A 22,864-nucleotide genomic window follows, 5' to 3' on the forward strand; every position below is an offset into this window, starting at 1 on the left:
TCTTTGTTGATCAAAAGATGCATCTCCTTCTTTTGGTGTAAGATAAGAATATCTAAAAAGGGCGTCTGATAAACCTTGTTGTTTTCTGGATCAATAAGTGAACTTGAAATTGAATCTGCATAAAGACATGCTCCAATGGCCTTGATGACAATTCAAAGTACGTGTTGACATGAAATACTCGAGGTTCTTATGATCCATATACATCGTAACATGGACTAGATAATAACGCCATTCTTGAAATGAATCCACAATTGTAAGGAGCTCTTTGTCATGGATCTCATAATTAATCTCGACTGCTGAAAATTTCTTAGAATAGAAAGCTATTGAGAAGAGTTTGTCATCTATTTCTATTTATAAAAATATTACATTCAAAGAAAAATCTGATGCATTTGTTTCCATAAAAAATGCCTTGGAGAAGTTAACACAATACAAGATTGGTGCAGAAATAAATTCCTTCTTTAAAGCATTAAATGATGCTTTTGCTTCTTTATTCTATTTAAGTTTGTCAATACAAGTCAAACTTGTTAGTAGAGTTATAACTTAAGAAAAGTTTTTAATAAAGATTTGGTAGTAATTAACAAAGTCCAAAAAGCATTGCACATCTTACACTATTCTTAGAATCTTTCAATGTATAATAGTTTGGACCTTCTTGGGATCCATCATAAGGCCTTAATTCAAAATTATATATCTTAAAAAATCAACTTGATTAATGTGAAATACTTTTCCAACTTGGCATATAATCCTACATCTCTAAGATTCTATAACATGCAATAAACATGAAATTCATATTCTTTTGTGTTCTTAGAGTAGATTAAAATGTCGTCCAAATAGCAAATGACAAAATCATCTAGAAACTCATAAAAAACATCATTCATAAGATGTTGAAAAGTAGTTGGTACATTTGTGAGACCAAAAGGCATGATATTATATTCAAAATATCCATACTTAGTTTGAAAAGCAATCTTCCATTCATCTCTTTCTTTGATATGAACTAAGTTTTATGCTCTTCATATATCTATTTTGATATAGATATTTTTTTAATTGAGTTGGTCAAGAAGTTGTGAAATCAAAGACAAAGGATACTTATTTTTTATGGTGATCTTATTGAATCCTTGATAATTTACATACATTTGCAAAGATTCATCTTTCTTCTTTACAAATAAGATAAGAGTCCTGACTAAAGATTTAAAATGGCATATGAAGTTCTTTGCCAAGTTCTCATCAATGTACTCCTTTAATGCAGCCAACTCATTTTGCGATAAGCTATAGATTGGTCTAAATGGTGGTTGAGCTCTTTCTTGTAGATCAATTGAATAATCATAAGGTTGATGCTCTGAAAGAATATCTGCATTCTTCTTTCCAAAAAATCTTAAAATTCTTGATATTAGCAAGGAATAACATTTGACATTTTTTCACCATTAGAAATGGATGTAGCATATATAACAAAAGTTGATCTTCTTTTTGCAACATGCATGAAAGCTCTTGCATCTACCAATAAAGGTTTAGATGTACTAGACTTATGTACTTCTACTTCACTAATCCGATTTTGGATTATACTACCAAAAAAATTAAGGTTACAAGAAATATAATTTATTTGAGGATTATATTTTTTTAGCCACGATAATCCTAAATTAATCAAATTGGAAAGAGATCTTATTATATTAAATAATACTATGATGTTATGATCTTTAATTGTTACATCTAAATGAACAGTTTCATGGATAACATTTTCAAAAGGCAACGAATGACCATGTATGACTTCTACATGTAGGGATTTAGTTTTCTTGATTAAAGATATTTTTTTTATTTTTGACAAAATCTTTATCCATAAACTAGGCTAAGGCTTCTAAATCTAAAAAGGCAAAGATTTTGTGATTTTTAGGTCCTAAACACACATCTATTGTAAAATAAGGTGATAGATCTAAGAAGAGAATAAGACCTTTACTAGGTGTTGCACATGATTCCAACTACATAGTCACTATTGTAGTTGGATAAATTCATTTTCTAATACATTATCTTCTTTGGTAATTGTATTCTTCATTTTGTAATTACATTGCTTCTTTGGATAATATTGAGTAGTGTGCTTAGTTTTTTGATAATATAAACACAAACCTTTTTAGTAATGTTGAGTCATTTATTATTTCGTGAGAGGTTTAAAATATATTATATCAATTTGTATTGGTTTCAACCTTGATGAATATATTTCAGAAAACTTGAGAGTAATTGCCATCACTTAATTTGTTCTTCTTTAGCCAAGTTTTCATTCTTGATGCCTTTTAAATAATCAATATAGATACACTTCAATAGCATATATAATGGCTAATTGTGATCTTTATTATAAAGATAAGAGTTTGATCTCTACTACTTGTTCTTAATCATTTTTTCCAAATGTGGCCTATAAATACTTCTAAGAATGAATTTAAATCATAGAGAAGTCTTAAATATTTTTCCAACAAAGGTGTAAACCAAGAAAGAACACTTTCAGATAAAAATGTGTCTTTGAAGCTAACTTGAATAAATTTATCCGGATATTGGAAAGGGTGTAATTTTAAGTAGAACTTAACTTGTTATAAAAACCCTCAAAATTTTGATCTTGTTCCATCAAACTTCTTGAGTATATTAATTCTTGCCTCTCTTGAGCTTGTACCAGCAAGACCTCTTGAATTTGGTTGTAAGGCTAATTGACTTGTTTCTCTCAATTGTACAACTTCTTGATGTAGACTTTGGACTTCTTCTATAGGTATAGAAGTAATGCTTCCATGATTGATGTTGATGATGTGTGAAATTTCTGCCCTAAGAGTGTTGATAAGTTTGTGAAGATCCACAATAGTTGCAAATCTATTCTCACTTCTACTAGGAGTAGAATCCATAATCTTTCCTTCCATAAAAAATTCAAATAAATCCAAAAAGTTAAATTAAATGAAGGTAATCAGTAACCTCTAATAATTTTTTTTTCAAAGAGGGATAATCCACTTCCTTTAAGGAAAAGATCACTATTAAAAAATAAGATTTTTTGTTTAAAGGTGGATAGTCTACAACCTTTAAAATATAATAATGGAAGTCGAATAATCCACTCACTTCTAAAATAATTTAAAAAATAATATATCAGCACTTTTATCAAACTATCAAAGACATGAATCTCAAAGAAAGAAAATCCTCAATGCACTCTTGTATCATTGAAAGGAACTAGAAAGTCACTTAAAGATGATATAATATTGAACTAGAGTGGCTATTGCCAAAAACAAGAAGACTAGAAAGTCTTGAAACAAGACTAAGAACTAAAAAGGTGTTGACAAGATTGAAGAAGGCTTCACTCTTGCATCCATATATACTCTCTAACTAAGAGCTATATGGTGATATTCTATAGGCTCTCCAATACGAGTTGACTTTATTAGCCACATGTCTTAACTTGCATAAGTTATCTATAAATACACCACATTGTTAGCTTGTTTCATAAGCTATCAACACATAATTAACTTGTTGGCCAAGTTTCTATCCTACAAATACATCTAAAATCAAAATCACATCTATAAAGCTTTTAAGAAGCTTCTTTGAAGACTTTATAAAATTAATCTATATTTAACTATTTCTATCTAATTATATATATAAATATTGGGATAAATATATATGTTTGTAACATATAGAACAATGACTATTTTTTCTATTCATCTTTAATATTTAGAAATTATATTAAAAATATTTAATAGTAAAATATTGAAAGATTATCAAAAAAAAATTATGCCAAATTAATATCAATATTTTTTTAATGCATATCTCTTATAATATCTAAATTTTATGTTTAGTTTGATTTTATAGATATTAACATTTAGAACTCTTTTGACAAGTTTTAAATACTTCATATAAAATTTTATATTCAAATGCATCTTTAATTTATGTATATTATATTTTTTTAGCTACAACCAATATATCATTTATATATAGCATTTAAATATAATACAATCATATAAGTTATTTTTTTTAATTGATTAAAATACACATAATATTTAAAAATACTAAAAACATATTATTACTTTATCATAGATATCTCATATTTTATATCATTTTTTGGAAATTAATTCAATTTATATAATATTTTATTTGAACTTATATACAAGTTTTTATTTTGAAATCTTTCAATGTCTATGACTTCTGTTATTAGAATAAATACTATTAAAATCAAATAATCAATTCTACTAAAAAAAAAAAAATATATATATATATATATATATATATATATATATTGTAATCTTTAAAATCCTTAAATTTCTTTTTTTTCATTAAAAAAGACTTAATGTGTAGTAGGATCTAACATGTTCTAAATAGTATGTGAAGATATAGACTTTTTAACCTTAACAGAATTTTCAACCTTTACATCAAGAATATCAAATGTAGTATGCTTGTTTCATATACATCTATATATATATATATATATATATAAAATCTTCCAATATAAAGATTTTATTACATTTCACATCTCCAATCCATATGATCTTACTTGTATTTAGATTCTACATTTGATATTTTTTCGCAAAAATTTTATAGCCTACCAAAATATAATTTATAACCTTATAATTTAAGTCTGATATTTATCAACATTGGATATTTTATGCATTAGATTGTTAATTCATCAATAAAACTATCTGAATTAATAATATATCTTAATATAAAAAATTAACAAAAATATCTTTTTCAATAGAATTGAGGTCCAAATTTGATACTTTAATCATCTCTTATTAAAATTTAGTTGTATGCAATTCACAATTCATACTAGTAATTGGTGTAAAATCACTCAGAACATAAATTCTAACTACAATATATCAACTATAATATGAGAAGAATTGATTTTCAATTTGTACTTGCAAAAATATAATCAATAAGATATATAGTCATATAGTGATGATTGAAGGTGATTAATAAGCTTTCAATTTAATCCAAAAAAATAATCATAATAATCTTGTCATGTTATTTGTGCTTAGTATTATATATTTTTTTCAACTATTGGCCTTAGTGGTTACTTATATTACTTTGATTAATTGCTAGAAACTAATCATCTTTTTATAAGCAACTATTTATTGGATTAACCTAATCTCTTCTAATCTAAACTTCAAGATATTTGGTTCTTATATAAGTTTGATATCTTCAACCTATTTTCTATTATTGATATTCTATTGGTTTATATTTTTTTATTAGATTGATTCTTGAAAAATTTACTTATTTAAATAGACCAATTAATAATCTTTTTTTTTGCTAATTTTTCATATTTTTAACAAAAAATTTAATATAAATTATACCAATTCTTAAAATCTTATATGACATATCAATTTTTATCAATATAATCCTATCATTATATAAAAAATAATTATGAAATTAATCATTTGAAAATACATATTATTCAACTAATTAAAATTAAAGATCCATACATTTTAAAACGTATCACTTTTAATAGCCATAATAAGGCATTTCTAAAATCTTCATTCAATTCTATATAACTAACTAGTTCAAAACATTTATTTTTGTCTTTATTTTATTATTTTTTAATATTTTTTATTATCTTTGAAAATATTATAATTTTATGTATACAAAGAACTTAGTTTTTAATTTTTAAAATTAAATTTTAGATTATTTCCTTTGTCTATTTATTTTTCTTGCAAATAATGCTTTAAAGTTTAAAGCCTTATTATTTAATCTCTTTTTTATCTTATTTAATGAAATAATAATAATTATATCTTATTATTTTATTGTATTTTTTTAATATAACCAAGCAGTGACCAAATGCTCAAATACAAGAGATAAAAAAGTTATATCAGAAAAATTATACTTTTATCTTTTTGTTTGACATTAATACTAATCAAATTATCAAATCTTATTAAAGGTACTCTAACAATCTAACACAAGTTTGCTCTTCTTTATATACAAGGTATACAATTATTATTTTTTATGTAATTTATTTATTAACATTTTTTTGTCATTTCTAAGTTATTTAATTTATTTTTAGTTTTGGTGTTAAATTCTTCTTCATAAAATTATTCAATACATCATTTGTAAGATTTAAATAGATTTTTTTTACTATTCTTAACTTGATTTCTTTATATTCTTTGTTATTCTAATTTACAAGCTTTCTCTCTAAAACATTGTATAGTTGTTGTTAAAAAGATAGTCAAATTTGTATAAAGAATTAAAATCAAGAGTTAAATAATAAATAAGATTTATTTTTATAAATTAAAAATTATGTAAAAATAAAATTATCTTTTACAAAAATAATCATGATTAAAAATTATATCAATTGCATAATAGTTTTAGTTCTTTACAAATTTGAAATAAGTATATTAAACTATACAATAAAAAATATATATTTTAATATAAGATCTTATCAATGAATCATATAATAATATAAAAATTTTACATAACTACATAATTAAGAAATTTTAGATGCTAATCATACAAATATATAGTTTTAAATTTTTATATGTATAATTTATTTTTTTTGTAATTACAAACCATCAAATATTAAAAATAGTTTTAAAATACGATTAATTTAATAAAAAATTGGATGGTTTTTATTGACATTTAAAAATATATATAAGTATCAATCTTAGAAATGATAATAATTGATGATAAAAGATTAGAAAATAATAAATTTTTTATTCCAAAAAATATTAAAAAATCAAGATAGCACATTAAAGAAAATAAATATAAAAAATACTATGATTCTTTTTACAATATTCTAATTGAAAATATGCCATTGTCATAAAAAATATCTTTAAAAACTTTCATACATACAAACACACACCACACTATTGGATTATAGCTTGCTAAACTTGCATACTCTTCTAAATAAATCTAGATGCCATCCTACCACCAACCTTTCTTAGCCGCTTATACTACAATTTCATATCTACTACTTTTATCTTTTTTCACATCATGCTCTATTGCTTCTTGCACTTGATAATAACCTCACTATTCACTAATTACTACTCAACTTATAAATGTCTCTATGTCTTAGTTTCCACCTTTTTGCCCTCCAAAATCCACCTCACTTAATTCAAAAATAACAATTGTTACCTTGACTCATTTGCACAATGCCCACAAAAACCTACTCTATCACACAACATATATTTGTATTAATCCATCAAATACTTATTTATAGATAATTATACAATATAAAAGAGGTAACTAACTTAAACTTTAGAATCTACAACAATAGTTTGTCATATGTGCCTTGATCAAACAATACTATGTTATTTACCATGGTCTCTAACCACAATAAAAAATAAAAAATAAAAAATAAAACATGAAATTTTGCAAGTAATCCACTTGCATGGCAATTGCAAGAATACACATGATATTAAAATAAACTCCAAATTCCAAAACCATTGATAACTTGGTTAAAAATCCTATGTCAATATAATCAAACTAAGAACTAAAAAATATTATGTCTTATATAGTTTATTAGTGTTTTTAGTAAACTCAAATGTTTTAAATTTATAGCATTTTTTGATTACTAGTATATCTGTGCATATACATTCCATAGAAATATTTGATGAGAATCATTCATGATTCATGACAATGAAAACCTCTTACAAAAAAATGTTCACAATCTCCAAAACTCGATAACAACTTTTGAAGATTTTTAAAGCACGGCGCTTAGCTTCATATATTGAGAAAATATTTAGGTGTTTTATTTTTCTCTTATTTCCTCATATTGTATAAGAATATAATGCTTGTAGTTGCATGATAAAGCTTGTGAAAGATTTGTGTGGCTACACAATCAAACATATGAAACTTGAAACTTCCAATTATAATTTTAACAGTATTGATTTTAATATTGTATTTTTCTTTAGTCACATCACTAGATAGATACTCTATGCCCTCTTTTATTTGCCCGCTTTATACTAGATGGAAATAAAATCAGCACACCAGAATGGCAATAAGTTATGATTATTCCTTTAATAAACAATACATGACAATTTTTAGTAGGAGTCATATTAAACCCCTTGTTTTTTTATTGAAAGATTTTCTAAGGTCTTAATGCTTGTTGTAGTGCTGTCAATGTACTATGTCTAACAACATTGTTTAGGAAATGTAGATCAAGCAAGAATAGATGTGTATACATTGTGTGAGGTTTTGTCACTAAATTCTTCTACAGATGGTTGCTGAACCTTGTTGTTGGATTCCACTCCACCTTGCCACAATGCCATTGTTACATGATTGAATACAAGTTGCTACAAATGTTTAGATGTATTAAAATATAGTTTGTTAAGCTACAAAACATATCCAAAATACAAATCTGCCATACCAATCAAAACATACCATCTACATATAATTGAAACGCATCAATTCTTAGGAAAGTAAAAAATACAAATCTATTAATTTGAAGTATAGAATCAATGATTGAAGGATATTTGTACCTTATTGATGTCCGCCATAGTTATCATAATATACTCCAGAATTTGCTCATATTTAAACATTAAAACAAAGAAATTGAACACATTGTTCAATATTTTTGATAAAAACAAAGATACATGTATGTAGTATATACATTGTTCAAGATATTGTCCATCTAAAATTTTACATTTTGTTAAGGCCCCATAAATTCTAGCAGTTCATTTTTAATGAAAACAAAGATGCATGCATGCAATAAATCAAAACACCATTTTATCTCAATTGTTTATCCCCTTGAGTTTTTTTATATAAGAAATTTTCTAATTTTATGGTTAAAAAAGTAATTATGAGATTACAAATATAAAAAAATCAAATTTTAAGAAAATACATCTAAGAGATGTAAAAATTTATATAGAGTTTACTACCATAAGATTATATAAATTTATATTAGATGTTTAATTATACAATATTTTAAAATTTTAGAAGTAAAATATTATATTAATTTAACATACTAATAAAAATATTAAAAACCAATACTATAATTTATAAAAATATATATATGATAAATATATCTTATATTCATAATCTTATAAAGTATTATAATATAGATATTTTGAAAAAATATATAGTATAAATATTTTAAAAGAGATTAAATTATTCTATGGTATAAAATAAATATAAAAATAAATAAAACATCATATTTTTATGGTTGAAAATAACTTAATATTTTAATGAACAAATTTCAATAACAACTTTTTTTGATATATTGTTTTATATAAAAAAATAACCTATTATCAAGGACATAAATCATAAAGAATCAAAAGATCAATACACTCTTGTGTCACAAGAAAGAATAAGTAATCATTCAAAAATAATATAATATTATACTTAAATAGATATTGCCAAAGACAAAAAAATTATAGACTTCTTGAAATAAAACTAAAGATAAGAAAGACATTGAAAAGACTAAAGAGGGCCTTACTCTTATCTCTATATATACTATCTAACTAAGAGCTATGCAACAATGTTCTATAGAACCTCTAATAAGTGTCCAACTTACAAAACATGTGCTTAACTTGCAAGTCAAGTTTCCTACTTGTGCACCATATGATCAACTTATACTACAAATTATTAATATGTACAATATATAGTCAACTTATTGGCCAACTTATCAACATATTAATTAACTACAAATATATATATAAAATCAAGTTTGTGTCTATAAGACTTTTAAGAAGATTTTCTATAAGATATTATCAAATATATCTAATATTTTTTTATTTAGGTAATTATATATATGAAATTACCTCTTTTTTTAGAGATGAGTTCTATGAGGAGCAATGATTACATCTTAATCCTTTATTTTAATTTTGATAGATGTTGTTGGTGAAAAATATCAACCTCTCTTATTGAATTTGTAAGATTTTTTATTGGCTCCCATGTACATTCACTAATATCATATCTACACCAATGTATAAGATATTTAAACCTATTTTGGTATTGCCATGAATCCGAGACTTATTCTACCTCAAACTCTTGATTATTATTCACTTCTACAGGAAGAAGTACCATTTGTCTTCTTTCTAATATATCCAATGTCTTATATGGCTTAAGAAAAAACACGTAAAATATAGGATAGATCTTCATAGACTCTAATAGATGTAATCAATATGCAATTACATTAATCTCTTTACAAACATGAAATAGTCTAAGTCTATGATAATTCAACTTGTCACAAAATGACCAGTCTTGATATTATAACAAAGTAACTATATCTAATTACAAATATAGAATTGATGTTATTCTTTGCAATAGACATCTAGGTTGATTTTTTGTTATTCTTGAACTTCATTTAATTGTGACTTCATTGTTGCATAAAGCTTTGGTAAACAATATGTCAAATCTTTTGTTTTAGGATTATTAACTTTTGAGAAGTCAAAAATATCAAGTCATGGATGATAACCACAATTAGCACAAAAAAAAGGTTTATTGAATAAAAAAATGTATTATGTTGTTATAAAAAAAACTTTGTTAATGACAAAAAAAAATTATCCAATCATCTTAATGGTAGTTGATGGTACATCTCAAATATCTTTAAAAGTGTGTTTCAAAACCTTGATACAAATTGAGTTTTTTTATCCAGTATAATATCTTTTGGCAATCCATGATAGCAATAAACATTGTCAAGAAAAAATTTAGTTGTTTCTTTACTTGTGATAATTTTTTTACTTAGTACAAAATATGTCATCTTGATGAAATGATCTACTTTCACAAATATAGAGTTATATAAGCTTGAAATTTGAAGATCCATGATGAAATTCATAGAAATAGAAGACCATGGTTGTTTTGGTATGAATAATAGCTAAAAATATGTATAAGATTGATGAAAAGGAATTTTTAAACTTGAACAAACATCTTGAAAATTTAATGTGATAATTTGAATTTTAAATATGATATATTTCTTAAACATAAATAAGAAACATATTCAAATCAAGCCTCAATTATTTACATAGTTTTCAAATTCAAATCCAAATTCAAAAAAAAAAAAAAAAAAAAAAAAAACTTTTAATAAAATAAACAATTAATACATGGTCTTTTTAAATTTCATCAAATTTTTAATATTTGATTTTTAAAATTTTAATATAGATTCAAATTTTGTAAGCATAATAAAATATAAGAAATAAAAGAAATAAAATATTAAATATTAAATGAAACTCTTGGATTAGGATTCAATTTATTATACAAAAACAAAGGGAACTTAGTTGATACCTAGGCTTTGATGTTGCTGATGTGTGCTGATGTGGGCGCCATATTTGCTTTGAGGAGCTTCATCTTGGATCTACTGAGGTTCTTGAAGAGTGTTGAAGGACTAACTATGTGTATTCACAGACTAGAAGAGCTCATGGATTCGGCTCTGATGATGTAATGGAGTCCACAAAAATAGATGATAATAAGTGTGGCATTTTCAATATGAGGGTTCTACTCTGTGCATTGCAAAATCTTCAGAGTTGGCACTGCTGAAGGTTACAGAGATTACATGATAATGTACATACTTTACAGACAGGAAATTGTTGCGGTTTTCAGTGACCATATTCATGAAGCGTCCCAGTTTTACGGCAGTTGAGATTTACGGAGCAGAGTGTGGAACATAAAGAGGGTGACAAAGATGAAACTCCCGCTTGTTCCCCTAAAAATACCAAATTTTATTCAGTTTGTCTGCTGGATTAGAGGTGGGTCGGGGATGAAAAGATGCCGGTGACCAACTCATATTCCATAACTGATATATTATCAATTCTAAAATGAGCTTTCGAGGCAGGCGTTGTGTATCAGTCTGTCAACTTCAACGATGAGGAGGGGGTGAATTTCACGTGTTGGCCTTCCCATCTGCCTTTAGAATGTCAAGAATTTGAAATTGTTGCTGGTTGGTGAATACTGTCATATTTATCATTATCATTAAGCAACGTTAATAAAAAGAAACCACACCAAACCGTGATAGCCTTAGGGAATGGTGATGGCCTTGAAGACAATTGATATTTTGTTTGACTTCAGAATCATGCAACGGTATTCTCAAGTATCCCTGCTGAGACTAGCTGCGTGAAATTCAAATTGTGCTTCCAATGAAATTTAGAGCGCAACGTTGCCTTGAATATGTGAGACGTAAAGTGTATTCAAACCCAGGAGCATTTACAGAGTTTGGTACCTCCTAATTTACTTTTTTCTTCTATTCATCGGCTTAATATGCTACAAAAATGAGACAATAATATGAGGCTTTTATGGAGGACCTACTCTTGAATCCACGGTCCCACTCGTATTCCCTTCACCAGATAGCTGCTTACCTCGATCCTGCCCATAAACAGTAAATGAGAACAATTCTTCCGTACAAAGTTCATGATATTTTTAAATCGAAAGGATGAGATTAGAATGTTTGCTCACCTCCATGCCCCACTTGATGTAATCAGCAGATTCGCATGCTTTGTACTCATCCACAAGGTTTTGAACAATTTCTCTCGACTCATCAAACTCCGACAGGTCATTATCCTACAATAAAAGATCGCAATTACGAGCAGAAAGTAATCTCATGACTTTCCTTCAACAGGAACTTTCAAAATGATTGGTTGCAAAAGCCAGGCAATAGAATAAGACAGACCATCAGATACTAACCTAAGATATCCTGAAGTCACAACATGAGTAAAGCGCTAGAGATCATTGTGGATAATATAAACTCAAACGAAAAACTTACAGCAAACATGGGAAACTTGCGATAGTTATCCAAAAAAGCTTGTTTCTTTCTCAGCTTTTCATACTGGCTGATACATTTGCTAAAAAGGTGGCGGATACTGGTATGACTCGCCAACATGAGACCACTAACCTGAAATTCCCACATGAATGAAAATCAGCATGGTTATTTAAACATGGTTGAATAGACCAAAAACACATGGTCGGACCAGCATCGACGTATGAGAAGGTATGCATATAGATAGACATCTTTCCACCACAATGTCGTCAGTAAAAATATTCTACTCACCCTGTGTGCAGTTTGAACATATGGTGACTTCCGTGATAAGGCCACCTGCAAAGAATCATAAAGAACTTAACTCCAATAGAAGGACCAAGGAAGTTCCTGTGATAGCCTGCTTATATGCATAGACAATGAAACTTCCAATCCTAGACATAATGAAGCCACCAACCCACCCCCTTCCCAAATATTTACTTCAAAAGAGCTGCATAGTTTTTTCAACAAAGAATTGCAATGAGGTTGATACATAAAACACATGGAAGAAACTTTAAGTTTCCACACCTGAATGCTTGCAGGTCCCCATTCAATGAAGTTAGCTAGCTTTCTTTCTCGTATTCTTTGTAGACTTTTGTGAACCTATTCCCAACCGCGCAAAGAGGATTGTAGATCAGTGAGTGTTTCTACAACTTTCATACCGCAAACTGAAGTTGTCCAATCTAAAAAATACACACACAACTGCAGTACATCCTTCGAAATGGTACCAGAAACCACATAGTCGCAAACGTCTGATTTCTAAAACCTTGATCGTTTCTTCCTAATCAGTCAAATGAGACCCACATAATAGAAATCAGTCGTGTGTCATTTAGAATACCTGAGTGGGGTCAACTTCGCCCTGAATGATGTTGAGTATGGATATGTATTTCGCCTGGCTCGCTTCCTTTGTTCTTGCGTACGACGAAACCATAATATTTTTAGCCTGATATAACAACCTTGAGTGAGAAATTTCTCAACAACACAAAGATTATGAAACTATAGAAAACTGAAACAATACAAACAAGATGGTGCCATCCACGAGAATAGTAAGTAGCACGAAACATCTTAGACGAGCTGCAATTATTCTTAACATAACCTGAGAATGAACCAAACCAACTTGCCTGAAGAAGTCGTCGCATAACATCTAGAACAGTTGTTTTCCGGATAGCATTAGCCTGTAACAATCATTATCCAGAACTTCAATTTTCCAAATAGAGCCGCAGCAAGTCATATGAAGAGAACAAGCCAGAGAACTTGGAAGAAAAAAAAGGTTACCTGGCGCTCTACAGTAAGTGGCGTGTACCCTGTCATAAGGAAATGACAGCGTGGAGTAGGTATTAAGGAAGCCACTAATCCAACTAAATCGTTGTTCATGTAACCTGGGTAACGAAGTGTTGTGGTGCTAGCTGACATAACGGTAGACACAAGCGAATTAGTCTGAGCAAACGTCGGGTTAGGGATGTGAAGCCGGTCCACAGCAATACGGTTCAAGGCTGTGTTGTCTAGAACCACAACACAATCCGCGTTCAACGTCAAACGTTTCAAAGTAAGCAAAGAATTGTAGGGTTGGACAACCACATCACTGGTTTCCATTTGATTTGGAAAGACACTGTAAGTTTGAACCAGCTTCTTGCTATATCGGTCGTTAAGCGCTTCAAGGAGGTAAGAACCCATCCCTACAAAATAAAATTACTCTAATAAGTGCATGGTAATATGTTGCAAAGATTAGATACATATGCTGCAAGCATCCCCTCCTCAAAGTTGAAAAACTATAGAGAAAGAACATAACCTGAACCCGTTCCTCCAGCAATAGAATGGCAAAGAACAAAGCCCTCGAGGCTGTCACTTCCATCGGCCTCCCTGTCTATCATGTCCATGATATCTTCCTCCACTTGCTCTCCCTGCGAAAAAATATAAAAAAAGAGTACAAAGAAACAAAAGCTTCACGCCCAGCATTCCACCTTAAAATTTGAAATGGAAGTTTCATCACAGTAGTCCAGTAGAATAATCCACAAATGACATATCGTTAAGGCATATATCTAAAAGGTGCTTTCTTCGGACAGAAGACTCTCTACACACAAGCAAGCAGGGTGCGAAGAGGAAATCCGAGAGTGATTTTGGTCTCTTTCAATTCTTACACACCACTTTGTGCTCGCTCTCCCTCTCCCGCTATGTAAATATATATATATATATATATATACACACACACCATTTTGTGTGCACTCCGCAATGCAATAGTCGAGTAGAGAAGCTGCTTCTATTCTTTCTTTCTTTTTTCTGTTACGAAGACATTGGGTTTAGGAATTGAGATTCGCCACTAACCTGATGATACCCACTCGCCCAGTTATTTCCAGCTCCTCCACCATGATCCGCGACAAACACATTCTCGTGATTGTAAAGATTTCGATACTCACTGTTCTGAATACTATTAATGACCCGAGGCTCCAAGTCAATAAGCAACGCCCTCGGAATGTAGTGTTCATCGTCAGCCTGGTAGAAGAACACATCTTTGCGATCGCCCCCCTGCATTATACCATCGTAGCAACGGATCACATCACCCTAATCCAAAAGCAAAACCAAAAATGCAAACAAAACAAACACCCACACGCACAAAACCGCGAAATCGGAGAAAAAAATTGCACCCCACGCACCTGAGTGGCAAAGTCCTCAAGAATGCCGTCTTTGCTGATGCCGTGCTCTAAGCACAACTGCTTCCAGAACTCCATTCCTATCTGGTTCCCGCATTGTCCCACCTGTAGAGTAATAATCTCGCGCGGCATCTTCACCAAACCAGTGTCAAACCCGCCTTTCCGACACCACTGTCAACGATCCTTCTCCTCACGAAATAAACCTAAAAACTATCAAAACCCAAATGCTCAAAACTCAATGCCAGTGTCCTCACTGCTCCTTCGTCTGCATCCCCCCACAAACAATCATCCAAACTGCACTCAAAGGCATGTAAAAAACGGCGTTGCTTGCAAGCAAAGGAGCTTGCACAGCAGCAGAGGAGACGAGAGTGATGACGAAATGGGTACACAGCTCCTGGCAATGAGGCTAAACACCTGCATGCATCTAGAAACATGCTCTGCCTCCCAAAAAACAACTTTCACAAGCATTTGGATCTTACATTGTGTGTTGGCTTTCAAACTGATGTTCACGAAACCCATGTGTCATTTGTGGCTTGTTTTTGCACTTCATGCATCACCTTTTGTTACTTACATAAAATGAAGTGTAAGATACTTTTGAAACTACACATATAGGAAATTCCCATTTCTGATTAGGGTTTTTTCCAGGTTGATTTTCATGCCGTCAGACTCTGTGTCCAACCTCTGATTTGTTCTGTATGTGTGAGATCCAACTCGTTGGTTTAATCAATCTAGTAATGTTTGGGGTTTTTCTGTTGTTTTCTTTTGATTTGACGAGGTTTGGAGCCTTCTTGTTTTAGTTTTTTTTCTGCCTCACAATGTGAAGTGTGAGTAGTACGGTGTGTTATATGTTATTTTTATTTGTCATTTTATAATTGGAACATGCTTAGTTGGTGCATTATGTTTTTTGATCCAGCGCATCAATTCTTCTAAAGCCTTGATGTTTGTAAAATACATAATGAATAAAAACGAGTTTGTTTTAAATTTCATTCTTGTAAATTGGATTTGGTCTAACTTAATCTAATAATCATTTGGGCCCAAATTGCCTTGTATGGCACTTCCATTATTGTTGACATTTAATTTTTTGTTTAATAGTGAGGACAACACATTAAAATTTGTATATTCACAATGTTTATTCTTCTAAGAATAAAATATAGTTAGATTGTTTTTCTATATCTGATATGAGATATATTTGGGATTAAGTTATCCAAATTAATTATAAAATCAATATGTGGAATTGAGTATAAATATTATTTATTTGTACAATGTATATATTATTATTTTACTTTAACAAAATAAAAAGAAGGGTTTCATCAAGTTATATCAAAAGTAAATGATATTATTTTTTACTGGTTGAGTGTAGTTTCTTTTCACGAAGAAAATATTTACAAAATAAACATACAAACCTTCGATATTAGCTTTCTATGCTTTTAAATATGACATACAAAATATTGTAAAAATATGCAGTAAATTTGTTGAGTACAAAATGGAATCTTTAAACATACAAGATTAAAATTGAGAAATCACATTGAACAAAGCCTTGATAGGCCATACACATACTTATATCCAGAAGAACGAAAATGAAAAGAAAAGGGTCTAGAATCAGGTTCATGCCGTATTCGATTGATAGATGTTCGTAACTGGAACCTGGAGCAGAATTATAAAGTGGTGAAGATCACTGTAATTCTAGTGACCATCAAAGATTGGGAATAACATGTGGATCTCCACTCTACGCTTAATCAAAAGCAATGGAACTATATGCGATACCTCAAACTTTCTGATATTCTCACTGAATTGTACTTTGATAATATCTACATCAGAAGTCGCATCACAAGAGCCGATATTACTTCTGATGTTCATCAATCTTCAGTCCAAATCCAGGCACCCAAAAGCAGCACCGACCATGTCGCAAGAGTGTTTTGTCAGCCTACTTTGGGGACAACTCACATAGTAAGCTGAATAGGTCTTTGCAGATGCTCTTTTTTTTGTGTCTGATCGAGATGTAACAAAGAAAGCCAGTCGTTCAAAACTGAGCAAAAGATAAAAATCAGTAAAACCTAGTTGTGTCATGTTTAGAGGTAGACTCCAAACCATGCGGACTTTTGGCTTTAATCTAAAACTCAAGTAAAACAACTATCAACTTCTGACCGATCATAACAAAGAATAAAGCCACTGCATATCCTTTGTTATCCTAAACAAACACACATGGTAGAATATAATTATATCGTCACAATGTCAACATGCAACCACCACAGCTATTGAGGATTGAGCAAATGCAAACAAGAGAAACATCCAATTATATTACACCATGCGTACATAAAAATGTGAGGCAAGAAATTCCAACCAGAACCATGCAGAAAAGCTCATGGTGCGAGCATCCAGCTTGTGCATACAAATATGTAGTATCTTGGTTTATGACCGATGAAGTGAATTGCAGTTGTCTATGATTCAAAGAGACAGTTGTAAATCCCTGTCAACGACCAACGCTTATGCATATGTGAGACAACTTGAATCAATTTGGTAGCATGCAACAGAAGAGAACAGAGACCATCTGCCGAAAAGGGCTAGAACAACCCTGCTGGTTATTATTGATTTCTGAAAGTTTGAAGAGCACTAACCAAATATCCAACTATGCATACAAATAGAATGCTTCTAAACTGAATTGGCAAAGCTCTGGTTCATATTGTCAGTAACATATTTTTCAAGCTAGATTGTGCGGATAGTTTCACGTCAACAAATCTCATATCCTCTGTTTTGAAGCGATCTTCGTCTTGGAATTCGCATCTTTAGGAGAATCTAAGTTTAGCCCGGAACTCTTGAAGCTTTACAGCTTAAAGGATAGCTACTTTAGAGCACTGGTGTCAGCACCGGCATGAAACGAGAATCTGGACAATACTGTAGTATTTAAGGGCGAGCTGGTTCTTTCCGAACATAACACCTGCGTGCCAACTCTGCCAATATGGTAGTCTGAGAAACCCAGGTCAGGAAGGCAAGTACCAACTTACTTGCTCTACAGACAGCACACATCTAAACCCACTTTTCAAAACCTATTCTCATAAAGATTCTCCACCTTCGCCTTGTTGCCGAGCAAGGTAATTTTCCCTGCGCTGTTTCTGCAAATCGACAAACCAATTAGTAATTCTCAGAATGGAACGCTGAGGATAAAGCTCTAGGACGCCTGGCATTATGTATTAACCAACTTATGAGCCTAATATCCAACATCAATCACGTTTACGTACACAAGTAAAAAAATCCAGAAGCAAATATGGAAAAGAAAAAGAAAAGAAAAAAAGAAAACAGCGTATTCCATGTTCCGAGCACATCTATTTGTCGCATGCTCGCATAATTCTGGAAGAAAATCGCCAAAATCAACTGGATTATACATTCTTATCAAAACAGGCCTGAAGCAAAGATGTCAAGGTGCGTAACCAATGACATCCAATAGCAAGAACATCCTCACTTGACTTACCCATTCATCGATCACAAGCCCCTCCACAACCATGGTGCCTTTAGGGTTCAAGTCTGCTGCAGGCTTCTTGCGAACTGCTTCAGCTGCTTCAGCTTCGGCGAGGCGCCTCTGCAACTTATCCAATTCCTACTCACAAATTAATCCAAATAATCTAATTAGGTAAAATGTTCTACAACCTTGATAATATTGCCAACAAGCATGATTAAAGAAGCAAATGCTCGCTGCAAAATGTTGGGATAAAAGCTTGTATAATTCCAACACATCATCCATGATTCAACTCGTCTTTTTCATTAATGTATCACTTAACGTTAAACGTTACCGAGAAAATGCCTCTGACTACAAAGACCATACAACTTCAAGTTGCAAGATCACAATCATCAAATCATTCTTCCAACCCTAAACAGACTAGATCTTACTCTACGTTTGCCCGAACTTTAAAATATTAGAAATTAGAAATTAAAAAAATTAGCCGAATACATCAACTTGCAGAAGATCTCAGCTGAAGAAAACTCACTGGAGAGGATTTGTGTGGATCAATAAAGACCACTTGAAGGATGCGCTCCACCGTGACCAATTCCTTTTGATCCTCAAACTGCAACCGGAATTACAGCAGAGTACTAGTCAGTTGTGTGTTGGCTAGCAAGTTCTAAAGGCCTCTCGCAGCACTTATGCTAAAGCAGAGTAGTATATAGCACTTTCCAACTCAATCTCAATAACTTTAAGTATGCAGCGTACGCAAAATAAATAAAAAATCGATCCACTCACTCGGGCGATTTCAAAATTTCAAATCCTCACCAATTCTGGAGTGTAGTCAACTCCCGCTTGCACTGACAAGCTGACTATTTTGAACTTGTCCTTGGTCTTTTTTTCTTGTGGACGCTCAGGCGTTTCCAGAAATTTCACCACTGCAGTATCAATTTGTCCGCGTCAGCATATCATAACACTTAAATTCCACAATACCTCTGCACCCCCCATTTCTAAATCACGACATCACGGAACTAGTCATCATCCAGTAATGTCACTCTACCTGTTGCAAGAATGGTCGCATTTGGTGCGAGCACGCCACTAGGTGGACGCATGAAGCAACTCTTCGGAGCTGTGGTTTGAAACTGCGACACATTTTACCAAAGACACACCACTTCTCTTCTCAATCAGAAATTGGTGCATTATCCGGAACTTTCGGCATTCCCAATGAAATCAATTGCGGCAGGTACACCAAAAGCTCTTCACTACCAATGCTGGTTCAGAGAACACTCACAAGACATCGCTTTCACATACGAGCTCTAGGTTGAAAGAGACAAAAGCACATCCCATGAGACCAACCCATCACCGCGGAACAAAAAAAAGTGGACCCACTCAATCCGACAATGCAAGTTCTACAAAAGAATGAGGGACAATCTGCTCACCTTGAAGGCAACATGCGACCGACTAACATTCTTAATCTTGATTGCACTTGAAACCTGTTTGCCTGGTTCGTCTGTAAAGGATGTAAAAATCAAAAAAATAAGTAAAAATAAAAAAGTTGAAAGATGTAAGCGCATCTTTCTCTGGCACAGACCAGACAAGTCCAATTCAGAACTGAGGCCCGAATCGATAATCTAAAGGACATCCTATCTATGCCAATGGCTAGCAATCCAACATACAAACAGATACAAAATGTTGGGCATCATTGCAGTAGAAAATCTGAGTATAGGGCCCTCGAGAACAGGGACCCTCGCACCACCAGTTCACTGCCTTAGATATAAGTCGCATTCGACAACGAAATCTCACCATAAATCGTATTACAACAAGCAGCATCCTTAATAGAGTTATAAATGCCAAGATATGTCATTCACTGGGAGAACCTAGTTTTGTGCGAACAATTGATCCTGTTGATATTCTGCTCTTCACCCCCAATCCCGCTAACATTATTATCCATTAGCGTGGTAAATTTTCGCTACCCTGAAATAGCCTTCCATTTGGACCTAGACACGAACCAAAGGAAAAGGGCGGGACGAAACCTTCACGGCAAGCCACAGTCCAAATCCATCGGAATAAAGGTCAATTTTGATGAGATTGAAAACAGGCATCGTCAGAAAGCACCGCCGACGAGACTTACATAAAAAGTGTAACTTCTTATCAGGGTCCAGCCGAAGCCGTCTTCGGCTAATCATAAATGCTCGAGCTATGTTGGACATTGAGGAAGTACTAGCTCTTGCCTTCTCCTGACTTTGAATGAAAGCACTTCTCTGTATCTCTGCCTGTTTTTGCTGTTCCCATGGCAACCTAAGCTTCCATGCTTGGGGCGACCGCTTCTTCTCGGGCGCCTCCATGTCCATATTCATCTAGCCGTGGCCTACCTACCTAGTACACCTCCCCACAAACCCCACTCACACACCCCGCCCAAACTCGCGAAACCTCATTCTGTCCAAAAAATAATTATTATTATAATAATAACAAAAGAAAAAAAAAGGGGGGGGGGTACAACTTCAAGCTCCACCTGCGCTGGTTGCTGCTTCTAATCCACAGCATCTAATCCAAAACCCCAACACATCCGACACGGTCCCCACCTCCTCTCATCACCTGATCGCGTCCCCAACCCTGCCCTGTTCGCCAAATTGCAGCACTCATGCCCACAACCTCAACGCCAAACCCACGCCACCCTCCAACACAGAATCCACATCACCAATTACCTCGGCAACCACCACCACCACCACCAGCGGCATCGTCCACCCCAAGGGAAGAAGGGCAACTTAGCAAAGAACACGGCCTGATACTACGATTGCTTGCTCCCTCTCTCCCTCTCCCTCCCATGCGAAGGATCTTCCCGTCCGCTCCTCCACCCCATCGCGGCGCCATTCCTCATCCGCATCCGCATCCGCATGCGCCACTGCAATAGCAGCAGATGCAGCTGGGCCCTGTTAAGAAACGACGCGAGCACAGAGAACCGGGCGGGTAAATCAAGCGTGACCTCCACCCGGGGTAGGCAGCCAATGCAAGGGACAAGAGGGAGGGAAGGGAGGGAGGGGCGTGCCGGGTGGGTGCGGACTGCCTGCCTGCCCGCCCGCGGCGGAGGACAGGGAAAGGGAAGGAAGGGAAGGGGAGGGGGTCACATGCCCGGCATGACGGGGCCAGCGAGTCGGAGTGAAAGAGGAGGGTCCCGAATTGCGACCAGGCCAAAGCCCAGCCCAGACCAGCCAGACAGACACTCGTCGTAATAGCAGTTGTAATAGTGGTTGGGTTGGGTTGGGTAAGCATAGCATAGCATAGAATAGCATTACGATCACTAGTGGGTGCTGCTCATTGTGGTGGTGGTGGTGGTGGTGAAAGAGATTTGGTGAGTGGGCCTGCTCTGTAGGTGGGGTTCCAGCTGGAGGTCCATGTGGACTGGGATATGCGTGACCGGGCTGGGCTGGGCTCGGATCCAGGTTCTTCCCCGTCCTATTCTCTCTCTCTCTCGCTCTCCTGGTGTCTGTCTCTATTGCTGTTGATTGAGATTTGTGATTCCTTTTACCGCTCGTTTGTTTGTTGGTTGGTTGGTAGGTATTGAGGCCTTGAGCGTTGACGTGGATGTCTCGTGCTCTGTAAGCTCGGCTGAGTCTTTTCCACCACATTTGGTCATTCGTTCACATTATGTATGTATATGTGTTCATTTGTTTGGGAATATAGTGCTTCTTTCCTCCTTAGCTCAAGAAGTTATTTTGAAATATTTATCTACATATATTTTTATTTATTTTTTAAAAAAACTTGTGCAGTATCAATAAATACAGTTAGTTGAAGTTTACACCTGTTTATAAAATAATAAATTTAAAGGATTCTCCAGAGCAGAATAATAAATTTTGCTATTGCCATTACAATCTGTGAGCCACCACAAGCTACCAGCCACTCAACATATTTGTTTAGGTTTTTTATTCTAATAAAAAAATCTACTCATTTTTTAATATTTTTTCTTCAACATATATATATATGTATATATATAATAAGAATAAATTGTGATGACAATAGCAAAAATTATGATGACATGTAGTGGATGGCAAATTGTTGTGACAATAGCAAAAGTTGTGATAACATTAGCAACTCCCTTAATTTCTATATATATATATATATATATATATCGAG

General features: G+C 32.7%; 2 protein-coding genes across 3 annotated transcripts; both read right to left on the reverse strand.

Moving 5' to 3' along the window:
- Nucleotides 1-12,019: 12,019 nt before the first annotated feature.
- LOC112274732 (tubulin gamma chain) lies at nucleotides 12,020-15,920 on the reverse strand. 2 transcript variants are annotated; one of them, XM_090246254.1, is made up of 12 exons: nucleotides 15,780-15,920; nucleotides 15,304-15,565; nucleotides 14,975-15,175; nucleotides 14,442-14,553; nucleotides 13,928-14,328; nucleotides 13,774-13,827; nucleotides 13,491-13,595; nucleotides 13,181-13,255; nucleotides 12,908-12,952; nucleotides 12,623-12,751; nucleotides 12,316-12,420; nucleotides 12,020-12,225 (listed from the first exon to the last, which is right to left on the reverse strand). In XM_090246254.1, the coding sequence occupies exons 2-12, from the start codon at nucleotides 15,430-15,432 to the stop codon at nucleotides 12,154-12,156; spliced, it is 1,428 nt and encodes a 475-aa protein (XP_090102380.1). In that variant the 5' UTR covers nucleotides 15,433-15,565; nucleotides 15,780-15,920; the 3' UTR covers nucleotides 12,020-12,153. The 2 variants fall into 2 exon arrangements, with proteins under 2 accessions (XP_090102380.1, XP_024360213.1); XM_024504445.2 differs by lacking the exon at nucleotides 15,780-15,920 and having other exon boundaries at nucleotides 15,304-15,762.
- A 1,929-nt stretch (nucleotides 15,921-17,849) lies between these two features.
- On the reverse strand, nucleotides 17,850-21,386 carry LOC112275306 (vesicle-associated protein 4-2). The gene is made up of 8 exons (XM_024505557.2): nucleotides 21,246-21,386; nucleotides 20,865-21,109; nucleotides 20,173-20,243; nucleotides 19,794-19,875; nucleotides 19,562-19,671; nucleotides 19,281-19,358; nucleotides 18,767-18,892; nucleotides 17,850-18,410 (listed from the first exon to the last, which is right to left on the reverse strand). Exons 2-8 carry the CDS (start codon nucleotides 21,088-21,090, stop codon nucleotides 18,351-18,353), a joined length of 753 nt encoding a protein of 250 aa, XP_024361325.1. The 5' UTR covers nucleotides 21,091-21,109; nucleotides 21,246-21,386; the 3' UTR covers nucleotides 17,850-18,350.
- Between the last annotated feature and the right edge of the window lie 1,478 nt (nucleotides 21,387-22,864).

Source organism: Physcomitrium patens, chromosome 22, assembly GCF_059467195.1.
Source record: "Physcomitrium patens ecotype Gransden chromosome 22, ASM5946719v1, whole genome shotgun sequence".
Taxonomy (NCBI): domain Eukaryota; kingdom Viridiplantae; phylum Streptophyta; class Bryopsida; order Funariales; family Funariaceae; genus Physcomitrium; species Physcomitrium patens.